This window comes from Scyliorhinus canicula, chromosome 5, assembly GCF_902713615.1.
Source record: "Scyliorhinus canicula chromosome 5, sScyCan1.1, whole genome shotgun sequence".
Classification (NCBI taxonomy): Eukaryota; Metazoa; Chordata; class Chondrichthyes; order Carcharhiniformes; family Scyliorhinidae; genus Scyliorhinus; species Scyliorhinus canicula.
In genome coordinates this window covers 59,721,849-59,747,567 of record NC_052150.1, presented here as the reverse complement: position 1 = coordinate 59,747,567, position 25,719 = coordinate 59,721,849, and the positions used below count along the sequence as shown (strand labels likewise).

Below are 25,719 nucleotides of genomic sequence, written 5' to 3'. Positions count from 1 at the left end.
CCTGTTCTGTGCTGTATTTTTTATGTTCTATGTTCTATGTACGCAAGTATCATTCTAATTACACTTACCTCTCGGACCGAACAAGTAGTCCACAAAAGTATTCACACGTTTGTCTAAGGTTTCCATTTGGTTCTGAAAGAAATATTTAAAACACTTTATTGTATGTACAATATTTCATGTTCAGATATAAAGCCTCAGCTATTCACCTTAGTTCACCTCAGCTGCATAATTCCACTCACCTCAAACATTTTAATACTAATAGTAAAATTCAATTGCTATGTAGCTATAGAGCACACTGTTGGATTAACCAACCAGCTATGTTCTCTCTGAATCCTTGAAACACACAACCATTCATATGAATACTAAGGAATATGTGCAACTTATAAAGAGTTGCAGGTATCCTGTTAAAGGAGAGTATCTTGTTAATTGAGGCTAGGATAGATGTGTGTTTCAAATTTAATGAGAGACTTGTAAATTGAATTAGTTAATTCACTTTTAATTTGAAGATCAGAGGCCCAAAAGTGTGGTTAGATAGTGGTGGGGAACTTGCCTACAGAGCCGGCAGGAAACTGCCAGCAAAACCCACCACAAATGACACTTGGAAACTTTTCCATTAGATCGCTCCCAGCATCTTAATAAACATCCCAGGACACATGCACACACATCTTATTTATCACTTCACCACGAGCACAAACATTCTGTTAATGTGGAAATCGAGATAAAGGTATCTTGTTAATGGGATCCCAGAAGATACCATTGTTATATTAATGTAGGTTCTGAGTTATAGAAAGCGGGCGCAATTTAATGGAAAGGTTTCTAAGTGTGGTAGTGTGTGGGGAATGCCATGAGATCCCCACTTTTTAAAAACATTAATTGGCCCACTTAACAGGGCCCCACAGAATTCTTTAGCAAATCATGGTTCGCCGGCTGATTTACCCGGAACACAGCTCGCCATCCCCCTGCTAACAAGTGACAGCAGCACTTAAACTGTTCCTGCACAGCCAACACCACTCCACTCGCAGCCATGCTGTCATGGCGACCAGACCCACGCTTTGGTGAAGCCGACCTGGGATGACTGCTAAACATAGTGGAGGCCAGTCGGGATGCCCCATTCCTCTGAGGGTCCAGAAGGGTCAGCCAGAGGGTAGCCATCAGTGCCTCGGAGGAAGTGGCAGCGACCATCAGCTCGGGTGGCGTGACCAGGAGGACTGGCACCCAGTGCCACAAGACGGTCAATGACCTCCACCGGGCCGCTTGGGTGAGTTTGCACCAGACCCCCTCCCCCTCCCTCGCTCCCACATACTCTCTCCCCCTCACCCCCCATAATCCACTCTACCATACACCCCATCCCCCTCATACAGCCCATCACCCCCCCCCCCCCCCCCCCTCCATACGAGTAACCATGTGTGCGACTAACAATGATCCCTCTGTTCCCCCGCAGGAGAAGTTGCCCAATAACCAATAGGAGAGGGCTGAGATGGGTGGTGGGGTGCAGGAAATCAGAGTCCTCACCCCCGATGAGGAACAGGAGGAGGCCGAGAACGGATGAATGACCACTGAGGAGGTCGGCGCAAGGCACAGACATGAGGATCCACCCATATAACCTGCCAAAGGTGAATTGTTACTGCTATACAGACTGATACATCTCTCCCACTGACCACATGCCCACTCTCCCGCAGAACCTGCAGCCGATGGCACCGGCCCATTCGGGAACACCAAGAGAACACCTCGGAGGAGAGCTCCACCATTATAGTCGCGGCACAACTGTCATCCCCACCTTCCACCAGGGCAGGGACACACACCCCGGCGAGTGAAAGTAATGGACTGGCTTCTGGGGTGCATTCTGGTGAGCACCACACACATGCTGATGCACATCAGGTGCAAGCAGGAACTCCCTCAGGAGACAGCAGTCAGAGGTCTGCTGGATCCCAGGACCCAGCTGGGTCGCAGTCAGATGCTGAGCCTCTGGAACAGGCTTACCCGGAGCTGATGCAGACAATAGGGTGTGGCTGTGAGATTTAGAGGGGAATATCAGCAACCCTCCAGCAGGTCCATAGCTGATTGGCTAAGTCCCAGAGGCTACGGACGCAGAGAATGGCGCCAGCAATGTGTGGTACCGAGGCCAGCACTGCTAGGTGGTGACCACAGTGGAGAGCCTGGTACATGACATCGATAGCATGAAAATGAAATGAATGAATGAAAATCGCTTATTGTCACGAGTAGGCTTCAAATTAAGTTACTGTGAAAAGCCCCTAGTCGCCACATTCCGGCGCCTGTTCAGGGAGACTGTTGGCCTGCTTGGTCTGCTTTCAAAGCCAGCAATTTAGCCCTGTGCTAAACAGCCCTATGAGTGGAGATGTCCAAGGCGTGGCTCAGTCAGTGAAGGCCATGGCTGATAGCGTCAACAGCATGTCACAGTCATTGCTGGCTGCCACCCAGTACCAGGTGGACCTTGATGAGGCACTGCATGTGATGATATGCATAAGGCAAGTTTGTACATTATGGTATGCATGACCTTCGACCACTAGGTGGCATTCAAAACCCATTACGATACCCTGTAATGGCGGAGTTGGGAGTAGGTCGTGGTGGGAGATAGACATTTTTGTAGTAGTTCCACAATAGTTGTTTAGTGTTAGTCATTCATTATTTAATTTATCCTAGTTATCTTATCATACAGTTGTTCTACAATAAATTATTTTCAACTACATATTCTGTCGTACATCATTTACTTCGGCCCGTCTACAGAACATGACAGGATTGATGATTTAACAAAAACTTGAAGAATCTGTACAAAATATCCAAAGCACTGAAGATAACTCGACAGGATAAGGACGGAAACAAATCTTTGTGACTAACCTTGCAATCTACTGGTATCTTGCGCTCAACATGTGGTAATACTTCAAATCTGGAATGGAAGGTATCAAGGTACCTCAACAGCTTTGGTTTACTGATAATGTAGATGAAAATTGGAAGGTATTTAAGCAGCAGTTTAAACTTTATGTTGCAGCCCTTGGTCAGCAGGCACAGCCCTATGAGAGGTGTATCGTGTTGCTGCTCACTGATGCCGGTCCCCAAGCAATTGAGATTTTCAATACTTTTCCATTTGAAGACAATGCTGACAGCAAAAGCTTTGAAGAAGTGCTTAAACAATTCAATCAGCATCGCTCCCCTATAAAAAACTAAACCTACGAGCTATATATTCTGTACGCGCATCCAGTACGCAGGAGAGGCATTCGGTAGCTTCCACACTGAGTTGTCGTTAGGAGCATGTGAGCTTGATAGCAATGTCAAAACCAAATGGTAAAAGTTGAAATTTGCTGCTGTGGCAGCGGACCGCGAGTCCTTAATTGTAGTTGAGGCATGTGAGGAGCTACTACTTGTCCGGTGAGTCTACAGGCTCTCATCCCTCAGGAGACTCCATATTGACTGATTTCCCTCAAATTTTCCAAGGATTTGACATGTTACCATGCACGTACATGATTCAATTGAAGGCAAATGCAAAGTCTGTGATTCATGCACCGAGATTTATGCTGGCGCCATTAAGGGATAAACTAAAGACAGAGTTCGAGAGAATGACTGCCTTGGGTGTATTGAAGCCCCTACCAACTGGGTTAATTCCATGGTCGATGTAAAGAAGGTTAATAAAGAATTTACACAATGGAAGATCTGTATTGACAGTGTCACCATAAGAGAAGAAACTAAGAAGGACTCAATGTTGCAGCAGGTGTGAAGACATCTTTGAGGAGGATGACCCAGAGAATCCTGCTCCGGTTTTAGCAACATAAGAGCAGAGTTCAGTGAGCACAATGGGAAGATTGGACGGGCATCCTCAGGGACATCACTACAATGATGCAAAACAGCACACGGTGCAGGAGAATCTGTACACAGTGCAGGAATAAACAAAAGGCACATGGTGTGAACTGCTTCAGTTCTAAGTTTTGGAGAACTCTGCTAATCCAGAAACACAGAAGCAACAACTCTGAGTTAAAAAAAAGGGGCAGCAAGGGAAAGATTTCAAGCCAAATCCACAATTAGGTTTGCTGATGAATCTGTGAAATGCCTCAAATCATGTGTGATGCAACCACTAGAAGAAGCATGCAACAGTCCAAAAACATTTGAAGAACATATGGAACAAACACAACAAAATGATGATACATCAATACATGAAGAAATTTCAATGCAAACAACAAATACTAAAGAGCATGAAGAGCCTCAGCAGATACTGAGAAGATCCACAAGAATAAGACACAAGCCAGAAAGATTGAACTTGTAACAGACTGTAAAGTAAAACAAAAGATATCTTAACATGTATATAATTATGCATATCATGATGAAATGTAAACAGTAATTTAATGCTTGTAAATAATTTTATTTTACAAAGGAAAGGAGATGTAATGATATGCTTAAGGCAAGTTTGTAGATAATGGTATGCATGGCCTCCGAGCATTAGGGGGCATTTTAAACCCATCACATAGACACATAGAAGATAGGAGAAGGAGGAGGCCTTTTGGCCCTTCCATTAGCCTTCTTTAACACCTGCTGCACCTGCATGCATACTTTCAGCGACTGGTGCACAAGGACACCCAGGACCCGCTGCACACTCCCCTCTCCCAATTTACAACCATTCAGGTAGTAATTTGCCTTCCTGTTTTTGCTTCCAAAGAGAATAACCTCACACTTATCCAAATTATACTGCATCTGTCATTGATTTGCCCACTCGCCCAGCCTGTCCAGATCTTGCTGTAGGATCTCTGCATCCTCATCACAGTTCACCCTCTCACCTAATGAAATGAAATGAAAATGAAAATCGCTTATTGTCACGAGTAGACTTCAACAAAGTTACTGTGAAAATCCCCTAGTCGCCACATTCCGGCGCCTGTCCGGGGAGGTTGATACGGGATTTGGTATCATCTGCAAACTTTGAGATGTTACATGTTGTTCCTTCATCCAAATCATTAATATATATATTGTGAATAGGTGGGGTCCCAGCACCAATCCCTGTGGTACCCCACTGGTTACTGCCTGCCAATTTGAAAAGGACCCATTAATTCCTACTCTGTTTCCTCTCTGCCAACCAGTTTTATATCCACCTCAATACATTTCCCCCAATCCCATGCGCTTTAATCTTGCTGAATAATCTCTTATGCAGGACTTTGTCAAACGCCTTCTGAAAGTCCAAATATACCACATCGACTGGCTCCCCCTTGTCAACTGTACTAGTTACATCTTCAAAGAATTCCACCAGATTTATCAAGCATAATTTCCCCTTCATAAATCCATGCTGACTCTGACTGATCCTGCCACAGCTTTCTAAATGTTCCACTGTAAAGTCCTTGATAATGAATTCAAGTATTTTCACCACTACCGATGTTAGGCTTACTGGTCGACAATTCCCTGATTTCTCTCTACCTCCCTATTTGAATATTGAAGTGACGTGAACTATCCTCCAATCTGCAGGTACTGGTCCAGAGTCTATAGAATCCCATAAAATGACCACCAATAGCATCCACTATTTCCAGAGCCACCTCCTTAAGGACTCTGGGATGCAGATTATCAGGCCCTGGGGATTTATCCGCCTTCAATCCCATCAGTTTTCCCGGCACCATTTCTCTACTAATGTTGATCTCCCTCAGTTCTTCCCTCTCACTGAATCTTTCATTCTCCAACATTTCTGGTATCTGATTTGTGTCCTCATTTGTGAAAACAGAACCAAAGTATGTATTCAAGTGCTCAGCCATTTCTTTGTCCCTTATTATTCTCCTGTTTCTGTCTGCAGGAGGCCTACATTTGTCTTTACCAATTGCTTTCTCTTCACATATCTATAGAAACTCTTAGTGACAGTCTTTATGTTCCCTGAAAGCTTCCTTTCGTACTGTACTTTCCCCTTCTTAATCAAGGTAAGAAGTCTTACAACACCAGGTTAAAGCCCAACAGGTTTGGTTCAAACATGAGCTTTCGGAGTGCAGCTCCTTCCTCAGGTGCACTCCGAAAGCTCGTGTATGAACCAAACCTGTTGGACTTTAACCTGGTGTTGTAAGACTTCTTACTGTGCTCACCCCAGTCCAACGCCGGCATCTCCACATCATGGCTTCTTAATCAATCCCTTGGTCCTCCTTTGCTGAATTCTAAACTGCTCCTAATCCTTTGGCCTATTATTTTTCTTGGCCAATCTGTATGATTCTTCCTTGGATCGGATACTATTTCTAATTTCCTTTGTAAGAAATGAATTGGTCCTCTTACCCATTTTACTTTTTTGTGCCAGACAGGAATGAACAGTTGCTGCAGTTACCGCATGTGTTCCTTGAATGTTTGTCATTGCCTATCCACTGTCATCCCTTTAAGTAACTCCCCCTCCCCAATCTAGAAAGGCCTTCTCACGCCTCATATCTTCATAGTTTCCTTTCTTAAGATTCAGCACACTAGTCTCCGAATCAACTACTTAACTCTCCATCTTGATAAAAGATTTTATCATGTTTTGGTCGCTCATCGCCAAAGGGTCCCACGCAGCCAGATTGGTAATAATTCCCTTCTCATTACACAGTACCCAGTCTAAGTTGACCTGCTCTTTAATTGGTTTCTCCACATATCGGTCAACAAAATCATCCTTCCTCGCTATTGTGTTGGAACAAAGAACAAAGAAAAATTACAGCACAGGAACAGGCCCTTCAGCCCTCCAAGCCTGCACCGATCCAGAACGTCTATCTAAAACTGTCGCCTATTTTCTAAGGATCTGTATCCCTCTGCTCCCTGCCCATTCATGTATCTGTCTAGATACATCTTAAATGACGCTATCGTGCCGCCCCTCTACCACCTCCGCTGGCAATGCGTTCCAGGCACCCACCACCTTCTGCGTAAAGAACTTTCCACGCATATCTCCCTTAAACTTTTTCCCTCTCACCTTGAACTCGTGACCCCCAGTAATTGAGTCCCCCACTCAGGGAAAAAGCTTCTTGCTATCCACCCTGTCTATACCTCTCATGATTTTGTACACCTCAATGAGGTCCCCCCTCAACCTCCGTCTTTCTAATGAAAATAATCCTAATATACTTAACCTCTCTTCCTCTTTAACCAGCAGTATAACCACGCCACCACCTTTTCTTTTATGCCTGTCCTTTCTAAATACTGAATATCCTGGGACATTCAGTTCCCATCTCTGCTCACCCTGCAGCCATGTCTCTGTAATCCCAATTATATCGTACCCATTTATATCCAGCGGCGTGATTAGGTCATCCACTTTATTGCAAATGCTCCGTCCATTAAGGCACAGAGCCTTGAAGTTTGTCTTTTCATATTGTTTGTCTTGCTCCCAATATTTTTCTCTTTTGCCCTGTTTGAATTTTACCCTTGATTTCTCTGCCTATCAGTTTTCTTAATCCCTTTTCTACCTTTGTTTTTGTCCTTGCTCCCTCTATCTCTGACTCCTTACATAGGTTCCCATCCCCCTGGCATATTAGTTTAAACCCTCCCCAACCCCTCTAGCAAACAGTCCCCCCAGGACATCAGTCCCAGTCCTGCCCAAGTGTAACCCGTCCAGTTTGTACAGGTCCCACCTCCTCCAGAACCGGTCCCAATGCCCAGGAATCCGAATCCCTCCCCCCGACACCATCTCTTCAGACACGTATTCTTCCAATATATCCTGTCATTTCTACCCTGACTATCACATGGCACCGGTAGTAAACCTGAGATCACTAGCTTTGAGATCCGATTTCTTAACTTCCTTCCTATCTTTTATTAGGACCTCATCCCTTTTTTATACCTATGTCGTTTGTCCCGATGTGTACCATGACCATTGGCTGTTCACTCTCCCCCTCCAGAATATCCTGTATCCGCTCCGAGACATCCTTGACCCTAGCACCAGGGAGGCAACATACTATCCTGGAGTCTTGTTTGCGGCCAAAGGCACGCCTGTCTATTCTCCTTACAATTGAGTACCCTATAACTATTGCACTGGCACACTTATTACTCCTCCCCTCTGCAGCAGAACCAACCATTGTGCCACGAGTATGACTGTTGCTGTTTTCCCCTGAAAGGCCATTCCCCTCAACAGTATCCAAAATGTTATATCTGTTTTACAGGGGAATGGCCACAGGGGATTCTTGCACTACCTGCCTTGCTCTCTTGCCTTATCTGGCGGTCACCTATTTCCTTCCTGCCTGCGGAGTCTGAGCCTGTGGTGCGACCACCTCTCTATACATGCTATACACAATGCTCTCTGACTCACGGATGCACCACAGTGTCTCCAGCCGCCGCTCCAGCTCTGAAACTCGATCTTCCAGGAGCTGCAACTGGAGACACTTTCTGCACACATGCTGACCTTGGGGACTGGAACTGTCCCCAGCCTGCCACATAGAGCAATAGGAGCAAACCACGGCTTGGAGCTCTCCTGCCATGTCTGATCACGTGACCCTGTGATTGGGGAGTTGGGAGTAGGTTGTGCTGGGAGATGTACTTGCAGTAGTTCCACAATAGTTGTTCAGTGTTGGTTGTTAATTATTTAATTTATCCTAGTTATCTTATCACGCTATAATAAATTATTTTAAACGGCATGTTCTGCAGTTCATCATTCACTTCGGTCAGTCTACACAACATGTCCCAGCCCAAGTGGGTATTATCAAGGTACCGTGGAGCGTGTGCCAGTCTCAGGTGGGCATAGCCGAGGTACTGCAGTGCATGTCCCAGTCGCTGGGGGACATGTCTCAGTCAGAAGTGGGCATTGCCCGGGCATTCCAGAGCATGTCCCAATCACTGAGGGGCATTACTGAGGGCGTTGACACCATGCTGCAGACATTGGGAAGCTTTCAGCTCCTTTAAATGCACGAAAACGAGAGCCCTCTTGACTGGCCCATTCAAACCTCTCACATTCTACGTAATCAGCCTGGACATGGGAATGCCACAACCCCCCGCTCCCCCCCCCCCCCCCCCCCCACCCCCCCCCCCCCCCCAGCCGACTAGCCATAACTTTTTTATAGCCAGCCCCGAGCCCGCGGCCCTCGCTTTCCCGAGCTCTCCCACAAGCAGCAGCCGCCCCCGACCTCCCATTTGTTCCCCAATAATAGTTCCTCCCCTGTCAGCAAATCAGCCTCCCCCTCCCCGCCTCCTCCCCCCCCGACAACAGCACCCGAAACCTGATCCCCAAGGTTAGGCACCGATTTAGCACATGCTCACTCCTCACCTCGCTTCCAAGAGTCAGCTGAACCATGCTGACCGCGACAACCCCCTCCCCTGGTGCCAAACAGTCTGACTCCCTATTGTTCGAACCCCTCTCCCGACATGAATAAACCATTTAATAACATTGCATTCACCAGTAAGTAAACAACATCAAGTAGAAAGAAATTAACATAAACCAATGAAGAAACAATTGCTTGAAACATGACCCAACCTCCCACAGAATAGCACCAACTTCAGGGCCCCCTCCCCCCCAGAATAGCACCAACTTCAGGGCCCCCTCCCCCCCCCCCCCCCCCCCAGAATAGCACCAACTTCAGGGCCCCCTCCCCCCCCCCCGTACCAAATCCTTACAACACAAAGCACCCACAAACCACCACCCCAGCCCAACCTTAACCCAAAACTACATACAATCTTATTTGAACCGATACGAAAATGACAAAGATTACGAACCACCGTCACATAACTTCTTCGAGACTTAAGTGTCCTTTAAGACGCTTCAATCTTCTTTCCTTTGATAAATGTCCAAACATCGTGCGGTGTCTCAAAGTAAAGATGCCAGTCTTTGTGCGTAACCCACAACCGCGCTGGATACAGCAACCCGAATTTAACCCCCTTCTTGAAGAGGATCGCCTTCACCCGATTTAACTCAGCACGTCTCTTGGCCAGCTCCGCTTCCAGGTCCTGATTGATGCGCACCTCGCTGTTCTCCCATCTGCTGCTCCGCTCTTTCTTGGCCCACCGCAAAACAAGTTATTTGTCCGAAAAATGGTGGAAATGCACCACCAATATCCCTCGGCGGGTCACTCACCTTAGGCTTCCTTGCGAGGGCTCTATGTGCTTCATCCACTTCCAGGGACCGAGAAAACATCCGGGTCCCATCAGCGTCTCCAACATGCCCGCCACATATGCTCCTACGTTCAACCCCTCAATTCCTTCAGGGAGACCAACAATCCTTAAGTTCTACCTCCTAGACCTGTTCTCCAGGTCCTCCAGCTTCTCCTGCATTTGGCCACACCTTGGACACCACCACTCATGGGGCTGGTTTAGCACAGGGCTAAATCGCTGACTTTGAAAGCAGACCAAGGCAGGCCAGCAGCACGGTTCAATTCCCGTACCAGCCTCCCCGAACAGGCGACGGAATGTGGCGACTGGGGGCTTTTCACAGTAACTTAATTTGAAGCCTACTTGTGACAATAAGCTATTTTCAGGGGCTGGTTTAGCTCACTCGGCTAAATCATTGGATTTTAAAGCAGACCAAGCAGGCCAGCAGCACGGTTCGATTCCCGTACCAGCCTCCCCGGACAGGCGCCGGAATATGGCGACTAGGGGCTTTTCACAGTAACTTCATTGATGCCTACTCGTGAGAATAAGCGATTTTCATTTCATTTCATTTCATTCTCTTGTGGCGCTCATCTAATACCTCCATCTTGTGCTCGAGCACGGTTAGATAACTTCTGCTCAATTTCTTTTATCGCTTTCTCTTGGGCTGCCTGATTCAACACCATTTGATCAACCGCAGCCTTGATCGGGTCCAACGTTTCCTTTTTCAGCTCAGCGAAACAGTCCTTAAAGAACCTCATCCGTTGCTCCTAAGACCACTGAGTCACCGCTCCCTGGTCCTGACCCTCCGCCATGCTGCGCCGCGATATCAGCTCTGACTGCTTCACTCTATCCGGGCTGAGTCTCCTAACACGGCCACTTCTAGTCCAATTAGCCATACATCGGAGAGGAAGTCCTTCTTAATGTTGTCCACTGCACCGATCTATCCCGTAAAGTCGGAGAAAAGCCGGGGAAACAAGGTCCGAAAGTCCGTTCCAGGCGGGAGCTATCGAATGTGCGACCTACTTCTCCATGGTAGCCACCGAAAGTTCCTAACAAAGGTTCTATACATCTGCAGAATGACTAGCCAATTTTTATACTCAATGCCTCGGCCGATGAAGGCAAGCATGCTGTATGCCTTCTTGACTATCTTCCTCCGCCTGTATTGTCACTTTCAGTGATCTGGGGACCTGTACACAAGTGACTGTCAATACTCTTAAAGGTTCTGTCATTTACTGTATAGTTCCCACCTGTATTAGACCTTCCAAAATGCATTACCTCACATTTGTCCGGATTAAACTCCATTTGCCATCTCTTCGTCCAGGTCTAACAAACTGCTGCATGCTCTGACAGTCCTCATTGTTATCCGTAATTCCACCAACCTTTGTGTCATCCACAAACTTACTAATCAGACCAGTTAAATTATCCTCCAAATCATTTATATATACTACAAACAGCAAAGGTATGCTTTATTAACCATTCCTACCCCACAAACAAAAATCAAGGCCAATAGTTTGACAGTAGAATTAAGGTACATAAGGATTGACTTTGATAGAAGCATCAATTTACTACACAGTGAACTTCAATGGAAAAGCTACTGTACCAGAGAAATGAACTATGATGACCTGAATGGTCTTTGTCATCCCTGAGTTTACTCATGTCCTACGGTACAGAGAAAGGTAGGGTCATACCTGATGATCAATCAGAACAGGTGTAGGTGCAGGCTTAGGCCGCATGGGCCCTCAAGCTGGCTCTGTCATTAAATAAGGCCACAGTTGATCGTTTACCTTAATTTCACTTTCACACCAAATCCCTTGATTCGCTTCGAGCCGAATTATACATTGATCTCAGCCTTGAATATTCTTGGCATCCACGACCCTCAGTAACAAAGAATTCCAAAGTTTCACAGTCCCCTAAGTAAAGAAATGTATCCTTATTCCAGTCTAAAGTCACTGACGCCTAGGGCGGGATTTCCCCTGACCGGCCGGGCGGGCTGAACCGGTGCCGAGGAGTGGCGTGAACCACTCCAGCGTTGGGCCGCCCATAAGGTGCGGAATCCTCTGCACCTTCAATGGCTAGACCGCCGCCGGCGTGGCTGGTGCCCCGCCAGTCAGCGGCGAAGGGCTTGGCGCCACGCCAACCAGTGGTGAAGGACCTCCGCTAGCCGCGCGAGTTGGCACATGCGCGGGAGCGGCAGCATGTGCTGGCGTCATCCCACGCATGCACAGGCCTCTTCTCACGGGCCAGGCCACCATGCCCCCCCGGGACCAGATCCCCCCACACCCCCCGAGGACTCCACAGGCTGCCCGCAGAGCCAGGTTGCACCGGTACGGACCTGGTTTGATCTATGCCGCCGCACCCACAGAAAATGGGCGGCCACTTGGCCCATCACGGAATGGAGAATCGCCGTGGGGTGCCGCTGGCAACGGACCCCGACCGAAGTGATTCCCGCCCTCGCCAAAAAACTGGCGCCGGAGAATCCGGCAGCCGGTATCAGGGCAGCGGGGCAGGATTCACGCCGACCCCCGGCGATTCTCCAGCTCGGCAGGAAGTTCGAGAATCCCGCCCCTTACAGTCTGCCCCTGTATCAGACCTTTCCCGGCCTTGGGCCACTGTCCATGTGGAGTTTGCACATTCTCCCCATGTCTGCGTGGGTTTCAACTCCACAACCCAAAGATGTGCACGTTAGGTGGATTGGCCACGCTAAATTGCCCCTTAATTGGAAAAAAAAAATGGGTACTCTAAATTTATTTGGGGGTATCCACTCTGCCAAGCCCTCTCAAAACGATTCAATCAGATCACTCTGTATTTTCTAAACTCCAGAGAATACAGCCACATTCTGCTTAATCTCTGCTGAAAGGACAACATTTTCATGGTGCAAATCAATCTTTGTTGCATTACTCTAAGACAAGTACATCTTTCCTTAGATATGGGGACCAAAACTGTAAATAGTGTTCTCAGCAAAGCTGTACAATTGTAGCAAGACTGCCTTCCTCCTGTACACCAACCTTTATCAGCAAAGGCCATTTGCCTTTCTCATTGCTTGCTTTACTTGCATTTCATGTACAAAAACCTCCAAATCTCACTGAACACAGAATATTTTTTAATCAATGAAAAAACTATTTTCTATTCTTCCTACCAATGTGGATAACCTCACATTTCCTCATTTTTGGCTCCATTTGTCACTTCTTGCACACTCACTGAACCAGTCTATATTTCTTCACAGATTCTTTGTGCATGAATATCTGCAGTACCGCTTGACAAAGGTGCTGACAAGATAACCACTGCATGTGTAGGCAGCAACCGATTCAGTACAATTCTGATGGCATAAAATGCTGCCAGCTGATGGGAGACCCTTTACCAAATTTGGGCCACACTGGTTCACTGGACAAACTTGCACATCATTACAAAGGATCAAGATAGGTGTCAGATTAGCCCTGGAACAGTGCTATTAAAAAGGTCAATCAACAAGTTGCTGGTGAGGTGGTTTTGAATTACTTCTTAGGCTAATTGGATGGAAGTAATATTCTGTGTTGGCATACTGGTTGGCAGACAGGAAACAAAGTAATAAACTGGTTTTTTTCCCAAATGGCAGACAGTGACAAGTGGGATACCGCAGGGATCAGTGCATTTATGACCCCAGCTATTTATATTGTAAATTAATGACTTAGATGAGAGAACTATATGTAATATTCCAAATTTGCAGATGAGAAAAAGCTGAGTGGGCGGGTGAGCTATGAAGAGGATACAGCGATGCTTCAGTGTGATTTGATCAAGTTGAGTGAGTGGGGAAATGCAGTATAATATGGATAAATGTGAGGTTACCCACTTTGGTAGCAACAACAAGGTGGCAGATTATTATCTAACGGGAGGAGGTTGAGAGAGGGGAATGTGCATTGAGACCTTGGTGTCCTTGTATTTCAGTGTCTGAAAGTATGCATACAGGTGAAGCAGGTGATGAAAAAGGCAAATGGCATGTTGACCTACATAGCGAGAGGATTCGAGTATGGGAAGTTGCTGCAATTGTGCAGGGCATTGGCGAGGCCACATCTGGAATATTGTGGGCCATTTTGGTGTCCTTATCTGAGGAAGGATGTTCTTGCTATGGGGGAAGCGCAGCGCAGGTTTACCAGACTGATTGTTGGGATGGCAGGACTGACATACGAGGAGAGATTGAGTCGGTTAAGATTGTATTTACTGGAGTTCAGAAGAATGAGGGGGGATCACATAGACACCTATAAAATTCTAGACAGGATAGACACAGGAAGGATGTTCCTGATGGTGGGGGAGTCCAAATCCAGGGGCCACAGCCTAAGGATACGGAATAACCCATTTAGGGCTGAGATTAGGAGAAATTTCTTTACCCAGAGAGTAGTAAGCCTGTGCAATTCTCTAAGGCTCAAAGGGCCAAATGGCCTGCTCCTGTTCCTATATTCTACTTTTCTATGTTTTCATTATAGATTTTGACCCTACGGCAGCTGTGGTTTCAGTATCTCTTGTCGTACAAAATAGCGAGGACATGGAGCAGAGGGTGTAGAGAGGGAAAGCTTTGCAAAGGAGAAGGAGGCGAGATCTCCATAGAACTGCTGACCCACCAAAGCACGACAGAGGGAAACTCTCCTACCTTCTTGCTAGTTCAACAAAGAGATGGTTACTAAGCTGTGTCAGCTCCTTCAACCTTACCTGGAGCCTCACACCAGTGCAGAACAACTCCGCAAAAGGCCATCAATTTCACCAACTCCTTAAAATCTGATGCCTCTGTGTCCTCCCAAAAAGGATTGGGACACCATTACCAATATTTCCCATTTTTCCATTCATTGAAGCATGAGGGGAGTTCATCGTACCTTTGCTCAGGAAGGACAAGCAGGGTGAGTCCAACATGTGGCTTTGCAAGGATAGTGGGAATGTTGATTGTGCAAGGCACCACTGATTGCAGCAATGTAGCTTTTCAGGCTTCCCATGTCAACCATCATAGAACATTACATAGAATTTACAGTGCAGAAGGAGGCCATTCGGCCCATCGAGTCTGCACCGGCTCTTGGAAAGAGCACCCTACCCCCGATCCAAGGTCAACACCTCCACCCTATCCCCATTACCCAGTAACCCCACCCAACACTAAGGGCAATTTTGGATACTAAGGGCAATTTAGCATGGCTAATCCACCTAACCCGCACATCTTTGGACTGTGGGAGGAAACCGGAGTACCCGGAGGAAACCCACGCACACACGGGGAGGATGTGCAGACTCCGCACAGACAGTGACCCAAGCTGGAATCGAACCTGGGACCCTGGAGCTGTGAAGCGATTATGCTATCCACAATGCTACCGTGCTGCCCGGTAGAACAGTAGAGCACAGAACAGGCCCTTCGGCCCTCGATGTTGTTCCGAGACTTGTCCGAAACCAAGATCAAGCTATCCCAATCCCTGTCATTCTGGTGTGCTCTATGTGCCTATCCAATAACCGCTTGAAAGTTCCAAAAGTGTCCGACTCCGCTACCACAGCAGGCAGTCCATTCCACACCCTAACCACTCTCTGAGTAAAGAACCTACCTCGGACATCCCTCCTATATCTCCCACCCTGAACCTTATAGTTATGCTCCCTTGTAACAGCTACATCCACCCGAGGAAATAGTCTCTGAAACATCCACTCTATCTATCCCCTCATCATCTTATAAACCTCTATTAAGTCGCCGCTCATCCTCCTCCACTCCAATGAGAAAAGCCCTAGCTCCCTCAACCTTTCCTCATAAGACCTATCCTGCAAATCAGGCAGCATCCTGGTAAATCTCCTTTGCACCTTTTCCAATGCTTCCACATCCTTCCTCTAGTGAGGTGAACAGAACTGCACACAATACACCAAATGTGGTCTCACCATGTACAGTTGCAGCATAACCCCATGGCTCTTAAAATCAAGCCCTCTTTTAATAAACGCTAACACACTATAGGCCTTATTCACATCTCTATCCACTTGAGTGGCAAACTTCAAAGATCTGTGGAAATGAAGCCCAAGATCTCTCTGTTCCTCCACATTGCTCAGAACCCTGTCGTTGACCCTGTAATCTGCATTCAAATTTTTCCTTCCAAAATGAATCACCTCGCACTTATCAAGGTTAAACTCCATCTGCCATTTTCCGGCCCAGCTCTGCAACCTATGTCACTTTGCATGGGTTGTCTCTTCAAAGTTGTCTCTTTGCAGCCTACAACAGCCCTCCACCTCATCCACTACTCCACCAATCTTGGTATCATCAGCAAATTTACTGACCCACCCTTCAGCCCCCTCCTCCAAGTCATTGATAAAAATCACAAATAGCAGAGGACCCAGCACTGATCCCTGTGGTACACCGCTGGAAACTGGTCTCCAGTCTGAAAATTTTCCATCCACCACCACCCTCTGACTTCTATATGATAGCCAGTTACTTAACCAATTGGCCAAATTTCCCTCTATCTCACAACTCCTTACTTTCTTCATGAGCCGACCATGGGGAACCTTATCATACTAAGGAAGAAAGAAAAATCCACATGGAGGCCCCACCGTGCCGACTTCAAGATCCGACCCCAGGAGCGCCCAGGGAGGGAACAGACCATGGGACCTAGCCCAACCTGCCCCAGGAAGCCCCTGCCCACGACCCAGGACCCCAGAAACAACGGAGACCGCGCGCGAGGACCCAAACACGCTGCAAGGTATTCCCGCGCCCGCAGAACGCCGGGACCTATCCGGATCGCAAACCCGCCCCCCCAGCAACCCCTCTACCTCAACCAGCGCCCGGGACCCTGCCAGACGCGACCCCGGAAACGTAAACAGCACCCTGGACCTCGCTAGCGCCCTGGACACCGCCAGACGCAACCACCTACCTTCCACAAGGGCTGACGTCTCCCATCGGATCCCAGGATCATCCAGCAGCAGCTGCCGACCGAGGAAGCGAGGGAAATGCAGCGGTCTGCAGGTTAGACTGAAGCAACGCGGTTTCAAGACCCCTCTCCCCAGCATACCCCTGGTAAACGTCCAAGCGATTGAAAACAAGCTGGATGAACTTAACGCCAGACTTACCTCTCAGAGGGAAGTAAGAGACTGCTGTGTGCTCTGTTTCACAGAGACATGGCTCACCCCCACCTCACCGGACTGTGCCATACAACCTGAAGGCTTCTCTATTCGCCGGGCGGACCGCACGGCATCTTCAGGCAAAGCAAAGGGTGGCGGGGTTTGCCTCCTCATCAACTCCTCCTGGTGCTTGAATGTGGTGACCCTGGCGACCTACTGCTCCCCAGACCTGGAATACTTGACCGTAAAGTGCCGCCCATACTATCTTCCATGTGAGTTCACTTCAGCCATTATCATAGCGGTCTACATCCCACCCCAGGCAGAAGTGAGGAAGGCGCTGGATGAACTGTACACAGTCATAAACAACTATGAAACAGAACACCCGGAGGCCTTGTTCATTGTGGCCGGAGACTTCAACAAAGCCAACCTCAAGAGTGTACTGCCAAAATTCCACCAGCACATCTCCTGTCCCACCAGGGGCGACAACACTCTTGACCACTGCTATTCAAAAATCAAGGGCGCCTACCGTTCCAACCCTCGACCGCACTTTGGGAAATCAGGCCATAAGACTGTGCTCCTTCTCCCGGCTTACAAGCAGAAACTCAAGCGGGAGAATCCAGCTAAGAAGGTTGTGCAGTGCTGGTCCGAGGAGACAGAAGAGCTCTTACGTGACTGCTTAGAGACAGTGGATTGGTCCATATTTAAGAACTCAGCGACTAACTTAAATGAGTATGCCACCACCGTCACAGACTTCATCAGCAAATGTGTGGACGACTGCGTGCCAAAGAAAGCAGTACGTACGTTCCCCAACCGGAAACCATGGCTCAAACGCGAGATTGACTCCCTACTGAAGGACAGATCTGAGGCGTTCAAGGCAGACGACCCTGTCCTATACAAGAAATCCAGGTACGACCTCCGCAAAGCCATCCGAGATGCCAAGAGAGAATATCAAACTAAGCTAGAGTCACAGACAGACTCTTGTCGGTTGTGGCAACAACTAAACAACATAACGGGCTACAAAGCGAAGCCGAGCAGTATCTTTGGCAGCAGCGCACCCCTCCCCGATGAACTTAATGCCACTCTATGCTCGGTTTGGGCAGGTAACCAACAATCCGCTGTCGAGTGCCCCAGCAGCCCATAATTCACCCATACCCACCATCACAGTTTCCGAAGTCAGATCGGCCTTCCTGAAATTTAACCCACGGAAGGCGATGGGCCCGGAAGGGGTCCCTGGTCGTGCACTCAGAGCCTGCGCATACCAGCTGGCAGAGGTATTCACAGACATCTTTAATCTATCCCTACTCCACTCCAAGGTCCCCACCTGCTTCAAGAAGACCACCATCATACCGGTACCAAAGAAGAACCAGGCAACGTGCCTCAATGACTGCCGCCCGGTGGCCCTGACGTCAGTTGTAATGAAGTGCTTCGAGAGGCTGATCATGAAGCGCATCACTCCCATACTCCCGGAATGCCTTGACCCACTTCAATTCGCATACCGTCGCAACCGGTCCACATCAGACGCCATTTCTCTGGCCCTACACTCATCCCTAGAGCATCTCGAAAACAAGGACTCCTACATCAGACTCCTATTTATTGACTACAGCTCCGCCTTCAACATCAGAATCCCAGCCAAGCTCATATCAAAGCTCCAAAACCTAGGACTTGGCTCTCCACTCTGAAACTGGATCCTTGACTTTCTGACCAACAGACCACAATCAGTAAGAATGAACACCAACACCTCCTCCACAATAGTCCTCAATACCTGCGCCCCGCAAGGCTGCGTACTTAGCCCCCTACTCTACTCCCTGTACACACACGACTGCGTGGCAAAACTTAGTTCCAACTCCATCTACAAGTTTGCTGACGATACGACCATAGTGGGCCGGATCTCGAATAACGACGAGTCCGAATACAGGAGGGAGATAGAGAACCTAGTGGAGTGGTGTAACGACAACAATCTCTCCCTCAATGCCAGCAAAACTAAAGAGCTGGTCATCGACTTCAGGAAGCAAAGTACTGTACACACCCCTGTCGGCATCAATGGGGCCGAGGTGGAGATTCCTACGGGTGCACATCACCAAAAATCTGTCCTGGTCCACTCACGTCGACGCTATCACCAAGAAAGCACAACAGCGCCTGTACTTCCTCAGGAAACTAAGGAAATTCGGCATGTCCACATTAACCCTTACCAACTTTTACAGATGCACTATAGAAAGCATCCTTTTGGGCTGCATCACAGCCTGGTCTGGCAACTGCTCAGCCCAGGACTGCAAGGAACTTCAGAGAGTCGTGAATACCGCCCAGTCCATCACACAAACCTGTCTCCCATCCATGGACACCATCTACACCTCCCGCTGCCGGGGGAAAGCGGGCAGCATAATCAAGGATCCCTCCTACACGGCTTACTCACTTTTCCAACTTCTTCCATCGGGCAGGAGATTCAGAAGTCTGAGAACATGCACGAACAGACTCAAAAACAGCTTCTTCCCCACTGTCACCAGACTCCTAAATGACCCTCTTATGGACTGACCTCATTAACACTACACCCTGTATGCTTCAACCGATGCCAATGCTTATGTAGTTACATTGTATATCTTGTGTTGCCCTATTATGTATTCTCATGTATTTTCTTGAATTTTGTTTAATTCTCTTTTCTTCCATGTACTGAATGATCTGTTGAGCTGCTTGCAGAAAAATACTTTTCACTGTACCTCGGTACATGTGACAATAAACAAATCCAATCCAATCCAATCCAATCCATGTATACGACATCAACTGCTCTACCTTCATCTGCACACTTCATTACCTTCACAAAGAATTCAATCAAATTGGTGAGGCAAGACTTAAAATTCACAAATCCGTGTTGACTATCTTTCCAAAATGGTCATAAATCCTATCCTTCAGGACCTTTTCCATTAACTTACCGACCGCCGAAGTAAGACTAACCGGCTTATAATTACCAGGGTCATTCCTATTCCATTTCTTGAACAGAGGAACAACATTTGCCACTCTCCAGTCCTCTGGCACTATCCCCGTGGACAGTGAGGACCCAAAGATCAAAGCCAAAGGCTCTGCAATCTCATCCCTTGCCTCCCAAAGAATCCTGGATATGTCCCATCTGGATCAGGGGACTTGTCGGCCCTAAGGTTTTTCAAAATTGCTAATACATTCTTCCTTAGAACATCTACCTCCTCCAGCCTACCCACCTGTATTACACTCTCATCCTCAAAAACATGGCCCCTCTCCTTGGTGAACACTGAAGAAAAGTATTCATTCAATGCCTCTCCTATCTCTTCTGGCTCCATGCACAAGTTCCCACTACTGTCCTTGACCGGCCCTACCCTCACCCTGGTCATTCTTTTATTTCTCACATAAGAGTAAAAAGCCTTGGGGTTTTCCTTGATCCGACCCGCCAAGGACTTCTCATGCCCCCTCCTAGCTCTCCTAAGCCCTTTTCTTTAGCTCATTCCTTGCTACCTTGTAACCCTCAAGCAACCCAACTGAACCTTGTTTTCTCATCCTTACATACTCTTCCTTTTTCCTCTTGACAAGACTTTCAGCCTCTTATGTGAACCATGGTTCCCTCACGGCAATTCCCTCCCTGCTGACAGGGACATACCTACCAAGGACACACAGTATTTGTTCCTTGAACAAGCTCCACTTTTCATTTGTGCCTTTCCCTGACAGTTTATGTTCCCATCCCATGCTCTCTAATTCTTGGCTAATCGCATCATAATTACCCCTCCCCCAATTATTGCCCTGCCGTATGGCCCTATCCCTCTCCATGTCCTGCACAAGAGGATGGCTGCTGAGGGAAAGGGCTACCCCCAGAAACCCAAACCTGAAGCTGATGACCACTACCCGCGATCCCAGACTTCAGTAAAAACCGCAGATTCACTTGGGACATCTGCCATCCTTACCTTCTCTGGCCTACATGTGACTCCAGAACCACAGAAATGTGGTTGCCTCTTAAATGCCCTCTGACCTCGCGAGCCGTTCAGTTGTAATCAACCACGACAAAAACCCGAAAAAGGAATGAAACAGGACGGACCATCCGGCATCGACCCAAGCACTAGCAATTTCAATGTCAAACCCAGCCCAGTTGACCCTGCAAAGTTCTCCCAACATCTGTGGGCTTGTGCCAAAGCTGTCTCACAGCCCAGTCACGCAACTAACAATCATACTCACAGAATCATACATTGCAAACAATGTCTGGGATTCTCCCCTACCCGGTGGGGCGGGGGATCCCGGCGTGATGGAGTGGCGTGAACCACTCCAGCGTCAGGCCACCCCAAAGGTACGGAAGTCTCCGCACCTTTAAGGGCCAGGCCCCCACCTTGAGGGGCTAGGCCCGCGCCGGAGTGTTTGGCGCTCCGCCGGCTGGTGTGGATGGCCTTTGGCGCCACGCCAGTTGGGGCCGAAGGGACTTCGCCGGCCGGCGTAAGTCCGTGCATGCGCCGGAGCGTCAGCGGCTGCTGATGTCATCCCGACACATGCGCAGCGGAGGGGATCACTTCCACCTCCGCTATGGTGAAGACCATGGCAAAGGCAAAAGGAAAAGAGTGCTCCCACAGCACAGGCCCGCCTGCCGATCGATGGGCCCTGATCGCGGGCCAGGCCACCGTGGGGGCACCCCCCGGGGCCCCGGAGTCTGCCAGCGCCGCTTGCTCCTGTCGGTAAAGTGGGTGGTTTGATCCACGCTGGTGGGAGAGGGTTGACAGTGGCAGGACTTCGGCCCATCGCGGGCCGGAGAATCGTCGCGGTGGGCCCGCCGGCCGGTGCAGCGCGATTCCCGCTCCCGCCAAGTCTCTGGTGGCGGAGAATTCGGGACATGGCGGGGGCGGGATTGAAGCCGGCCCCCGGCGGTTCTCCGACCCGGCGGGGGGTCGGAGAATCCCACCCAATGTCCCAGACACCACTATCACCATTCCTGGGTATGTGTGTCTCACTGGCAAGACAGACCCAGCAGAGGTGGCGGCACAGTGGTATGCAGTCGCGAGGGACCCCATGACGTCTCATGGCTTCAGGTTAAACATGGGTAAGGAAACCTCCTGCTGATTACCACATACTGTCCACCATCAGCTAATGAATCCATATTCCTCCATGTTGAAGACCACTTAGAGGAAGTACTGAGGGTAACAAGGGCGCAGAATATACTCTGGGTTGGGGACTTCAATGACCATCACCAAGAGTGGCTCGGTATCATCACAGAGCGAGCTGAAGGACATGCTCGAAAGGAGCTGCTACACTGGGACTACAGCAGGTGGTGAGGGAACCAACAAAAGGGAAAAATATATTTGACCTCATCCTCACCAATTTGTCTGCTGCAGATGCATCTGTCCATGACAGTATCAGTAGAAGTGACCACCACACAGTCCTTGTGGAGACAAAGTCCCGTCTTCATGTTGAGGATACCCTCCATCGCGTTGTGTGGCACTACCATTGTGGTGAATGTATAATGCTTAATTCACACTATATATCATTGTGTCCTTGTGGGCTCTGTCTGTGAGCCATTGTGCTGCTCTGCCCACAGGGGGAGATGAGGAGCTTGTACAGGGCTCCACCCTTGGCTCCGCCCAAGGCTCCGCCCATGGCCCCTCCCACTACCGGAAATATAAAGTGCTGCGGTCTTGTGAGTTTGCCCTCAGTTCTTCTGGTCGCATGCAGGCTCAGTTGTAAGTCGCAGGCAGGCTCAGTTGTAAGTCTATTAAAGCCACAGTTTACTTCCTCTCGTGTCTCGAGTGAAATGATGGTCACATCAATTTAATAGACTTTAAAAAAACCACCATGGAATCAGCCCTCAAACCTGATCGACTGGAACTCGACCCGCAGGCTGCAGAAGCGAAGAAAATCTTTCTACACTGGCTTCGGTGCTTCAAGGCCTACCTGGCTGCGTCGACTAACTCCGCTACTACTGAAGAGCAGAAACGCAGTCTCCTGCATGCACGGGTGAGCCATCGCGTCTCTACGCAACTCGATAGTACCGACTCGTACACCGAGGCCCTCGCTATACCCGACCGACTATACGTGCGGCCTGTAAATGAAGTCTACGCACGGCATATTTTCACTACCCGCCGACAGTCCCGCGGAGTCGCTAGAGGACTACCTGCGCGACTCTTGCACGGGAATGTAACTTTCAGGCTGTAACTGCCTCCCAGCATATGGAACTCGCTGTCCGTGATGTGTATGTTGCAGGGGTCCGGTCTAACTACGTGCACCAGCGTCTCCTCGAAAAAGGGGCCCAGAACTTGGAGGACACTGTAACGCTAGCAACCTCACTGGAGGTCGCGTTTCAAAGTTTCAACTCGTTCCCCACAGACCACACGACCCCATCTTGGACCCCCGACCAGAGACCGCCACAGGCCTGCGCCGCGCGGCCACCCACCCACTATGGAGCGCCAGCGCACCATTTTTGTGGTCAGCCCCAACACCCACGGCAGCACTGTCCGGCCCGCAACGCGACCTGCAGCAGCTGCGGTCGAAAAGGACATTTTGCTAAGGTATGCCTGTCTAAATCTAAACCCTCTAACTCTCCCGCTGTCCAGAGCAATCGCTCCCCCAACTCGCAGGCCCGCAGACCCTGCAATGTTGCAGCGTGTCTGCCGACTCCACCTCCACCCAACATGTGCGACTCATGGGAGCCGCCATCTTGGCAATCCTCCCCCACGCGGCCGGCCATGTGCGAGTCATGGGGGCCGCCATCTTAGGCGCCATCTTCCTCGCCGCCCGCCACGTGCGCCCATGGGGGCAGCCATCTTGGACGCCATCTTCTTCATCTCCCGCCTCGTGCGATCAACGGGGGCCGCCATCTTGGCCATCACCCGATGTTCATCTCAACGACTATGACCTCCGCGGACAGTCATCACGGGGCTACTCCAGCGCTGCTGATCGAGCCACCGACTACCCGAAACTCAACGCAGTCACTCTGGACCAGTCACGGCCAAAGCACCTCAGGAGCTCGATGATGTCTGTTCAGCCTCCCCGAACAGGTGCCGGAATGTGGCGAATAGGGGCTTTTCACAGTAACTTCATTTGAAGCCTACTTGTGACAATAAGCGATTTTCATTTGATTTAATTTCAGGTGCCTCTTTGACTCCAGGAGCACCGAGAGCTTCATGCATCCAGACCTGGTAAGACTCTGTTCGCTCCCTATCTTCACTGCACGGCAAACTATCTTCCTCGCCTCGGGTTCGTACTCGGTTCAAATACAAGGGTGCACCGTTGCGACATTAACAATACAGGGTGCCAGCTACTCTAATTTCCAGCTGTATGTGCTCGCAGACCTCTGCGCCCCCCCTCCTACTCGGGCTCGATTTTCAATGCAATCTTAGAAGCCTCACACTCAGCTTCGGTGGACCCCTACCCCCTCTCAATATATGCAGCTTAGTGACTCTAAAAATCGACCCCCCTCCACTCTTCGCTAATCTCACGGCTAACTGCAAACCCGTAGCCACTCGCAGCAGGCGGTATAGCCTGCAGGACAGGGTATTTATTAGAGCCGAAGTCCAGCGACTCTTACGTGAGGGAGTCATAGAGGCCAGTAATAGCCCCTGGAGAGCTCAGGTGGTGGTCGTCAAGACCGGGGAAAAGTTCTGGATGGTGGTTGATTACAGCCAGACCATTAACCGGTTCACGCACCTCGATGCGTACCCCCTCCCCCGAATAGCAGACATGGTCAACCAGATCGCCCAGTACCGCATATTTTCCACGGTGCATACCACGAGCTGTGAATCCGCCCGGAGGACCGCCACTACACGGCGTTCGAGGCAGATAGCCGCCTCTTCCATTTCCTCCAAGTTCCCTTTGGCGTCACGAATGGGGTTTCGGTGTTCCAACATGCAATGGACCGAATGGTGGACCAGTACGGGCTGCGGGCGACGTTTCCGTATGAAATTAAATGAAAAATGAAAATAGCTTATTGTCACAAGTAGGCTTCAATGAAGTTACTGTGAAAAGCCCCTAGTCGCCACATTCCAGCGCCTGTCCGGGGAGGCTGGTACGGGAATCGAACCGTGCTGCTGGCCTGCTTGAAAAGCCAGCAATTTAGCTGAGTGAGCTAAACCAGCCCCTATCTGGATAACGTCACCATCTGCGGCATTGACCAGCAGGACCATGACGCCAACCTCCACCGATTTCTCCAAACCGCACAGAAACTCAATCTCATATTGTGGTGAATGTAACGTAGTAATTCACACTGTATTTACCAATACTATTGTAAGCGCAGTAGCGTTATCCGACCACTAGGGGAGTAGCTCTGGGAATGCGCAGGAGTTTGTACAGGGCTCCACCCTTGGCTCCGCCCACAACTCCTCCCCCTCGACTGCTGTATAAATAACCGTGTCCAGGGCCAGCCTGCAGTTCATCGAGAGTTCAACGGGTAACAGGCTGGCTCTGTAGTAAGTAGATTAAAATCACTGTTCATATCTTAAACACGTGTCTCGTGAATTGATGGTTCCATCAATTTAATCTACTTAAGAACAGTCAGGATCGATCATGGAATCAGCCCTCAAGCCTGGACGCCTGGAACTCGACCCACAGGATGCAGAGGCAAAAGAAATTTTCTCCCAGGATTGCAGTCATGGTAAATCAGATCGCCCAGTATCGGCTCTTTTCCACGGTGAATCTGAAGTCTGCATACCACCAGCTCCCAATCCGCCCGGAGGACCGCCACTACACGGCATTCGAGGCCGATGG

The 25,719-nt window shown here is 49.2% G+C and overlaps 1 protein-coding gene across 1 annotated transcript in view; it reads right to left on the bottom strand.

Moving 5' to 3' along the window:
• elovl2 (ELOVL fatty acid elongase 2) overlaps window positions 1-25,719 on the bottom strand; it is a 224,546-nt gene that overhangs the window by 94,338 nt on the left and 104,489 nt on the right. The window contains exon 2 of the mRNA XM_038797149.1: window positions 69-132. Coding sequence (XP_038653077.1) covers window positions 69-132 — 64 coding nt within the window. The remainder of the gene's footprint in view (window positions 1-68; window positions 133-25,719) is intronic.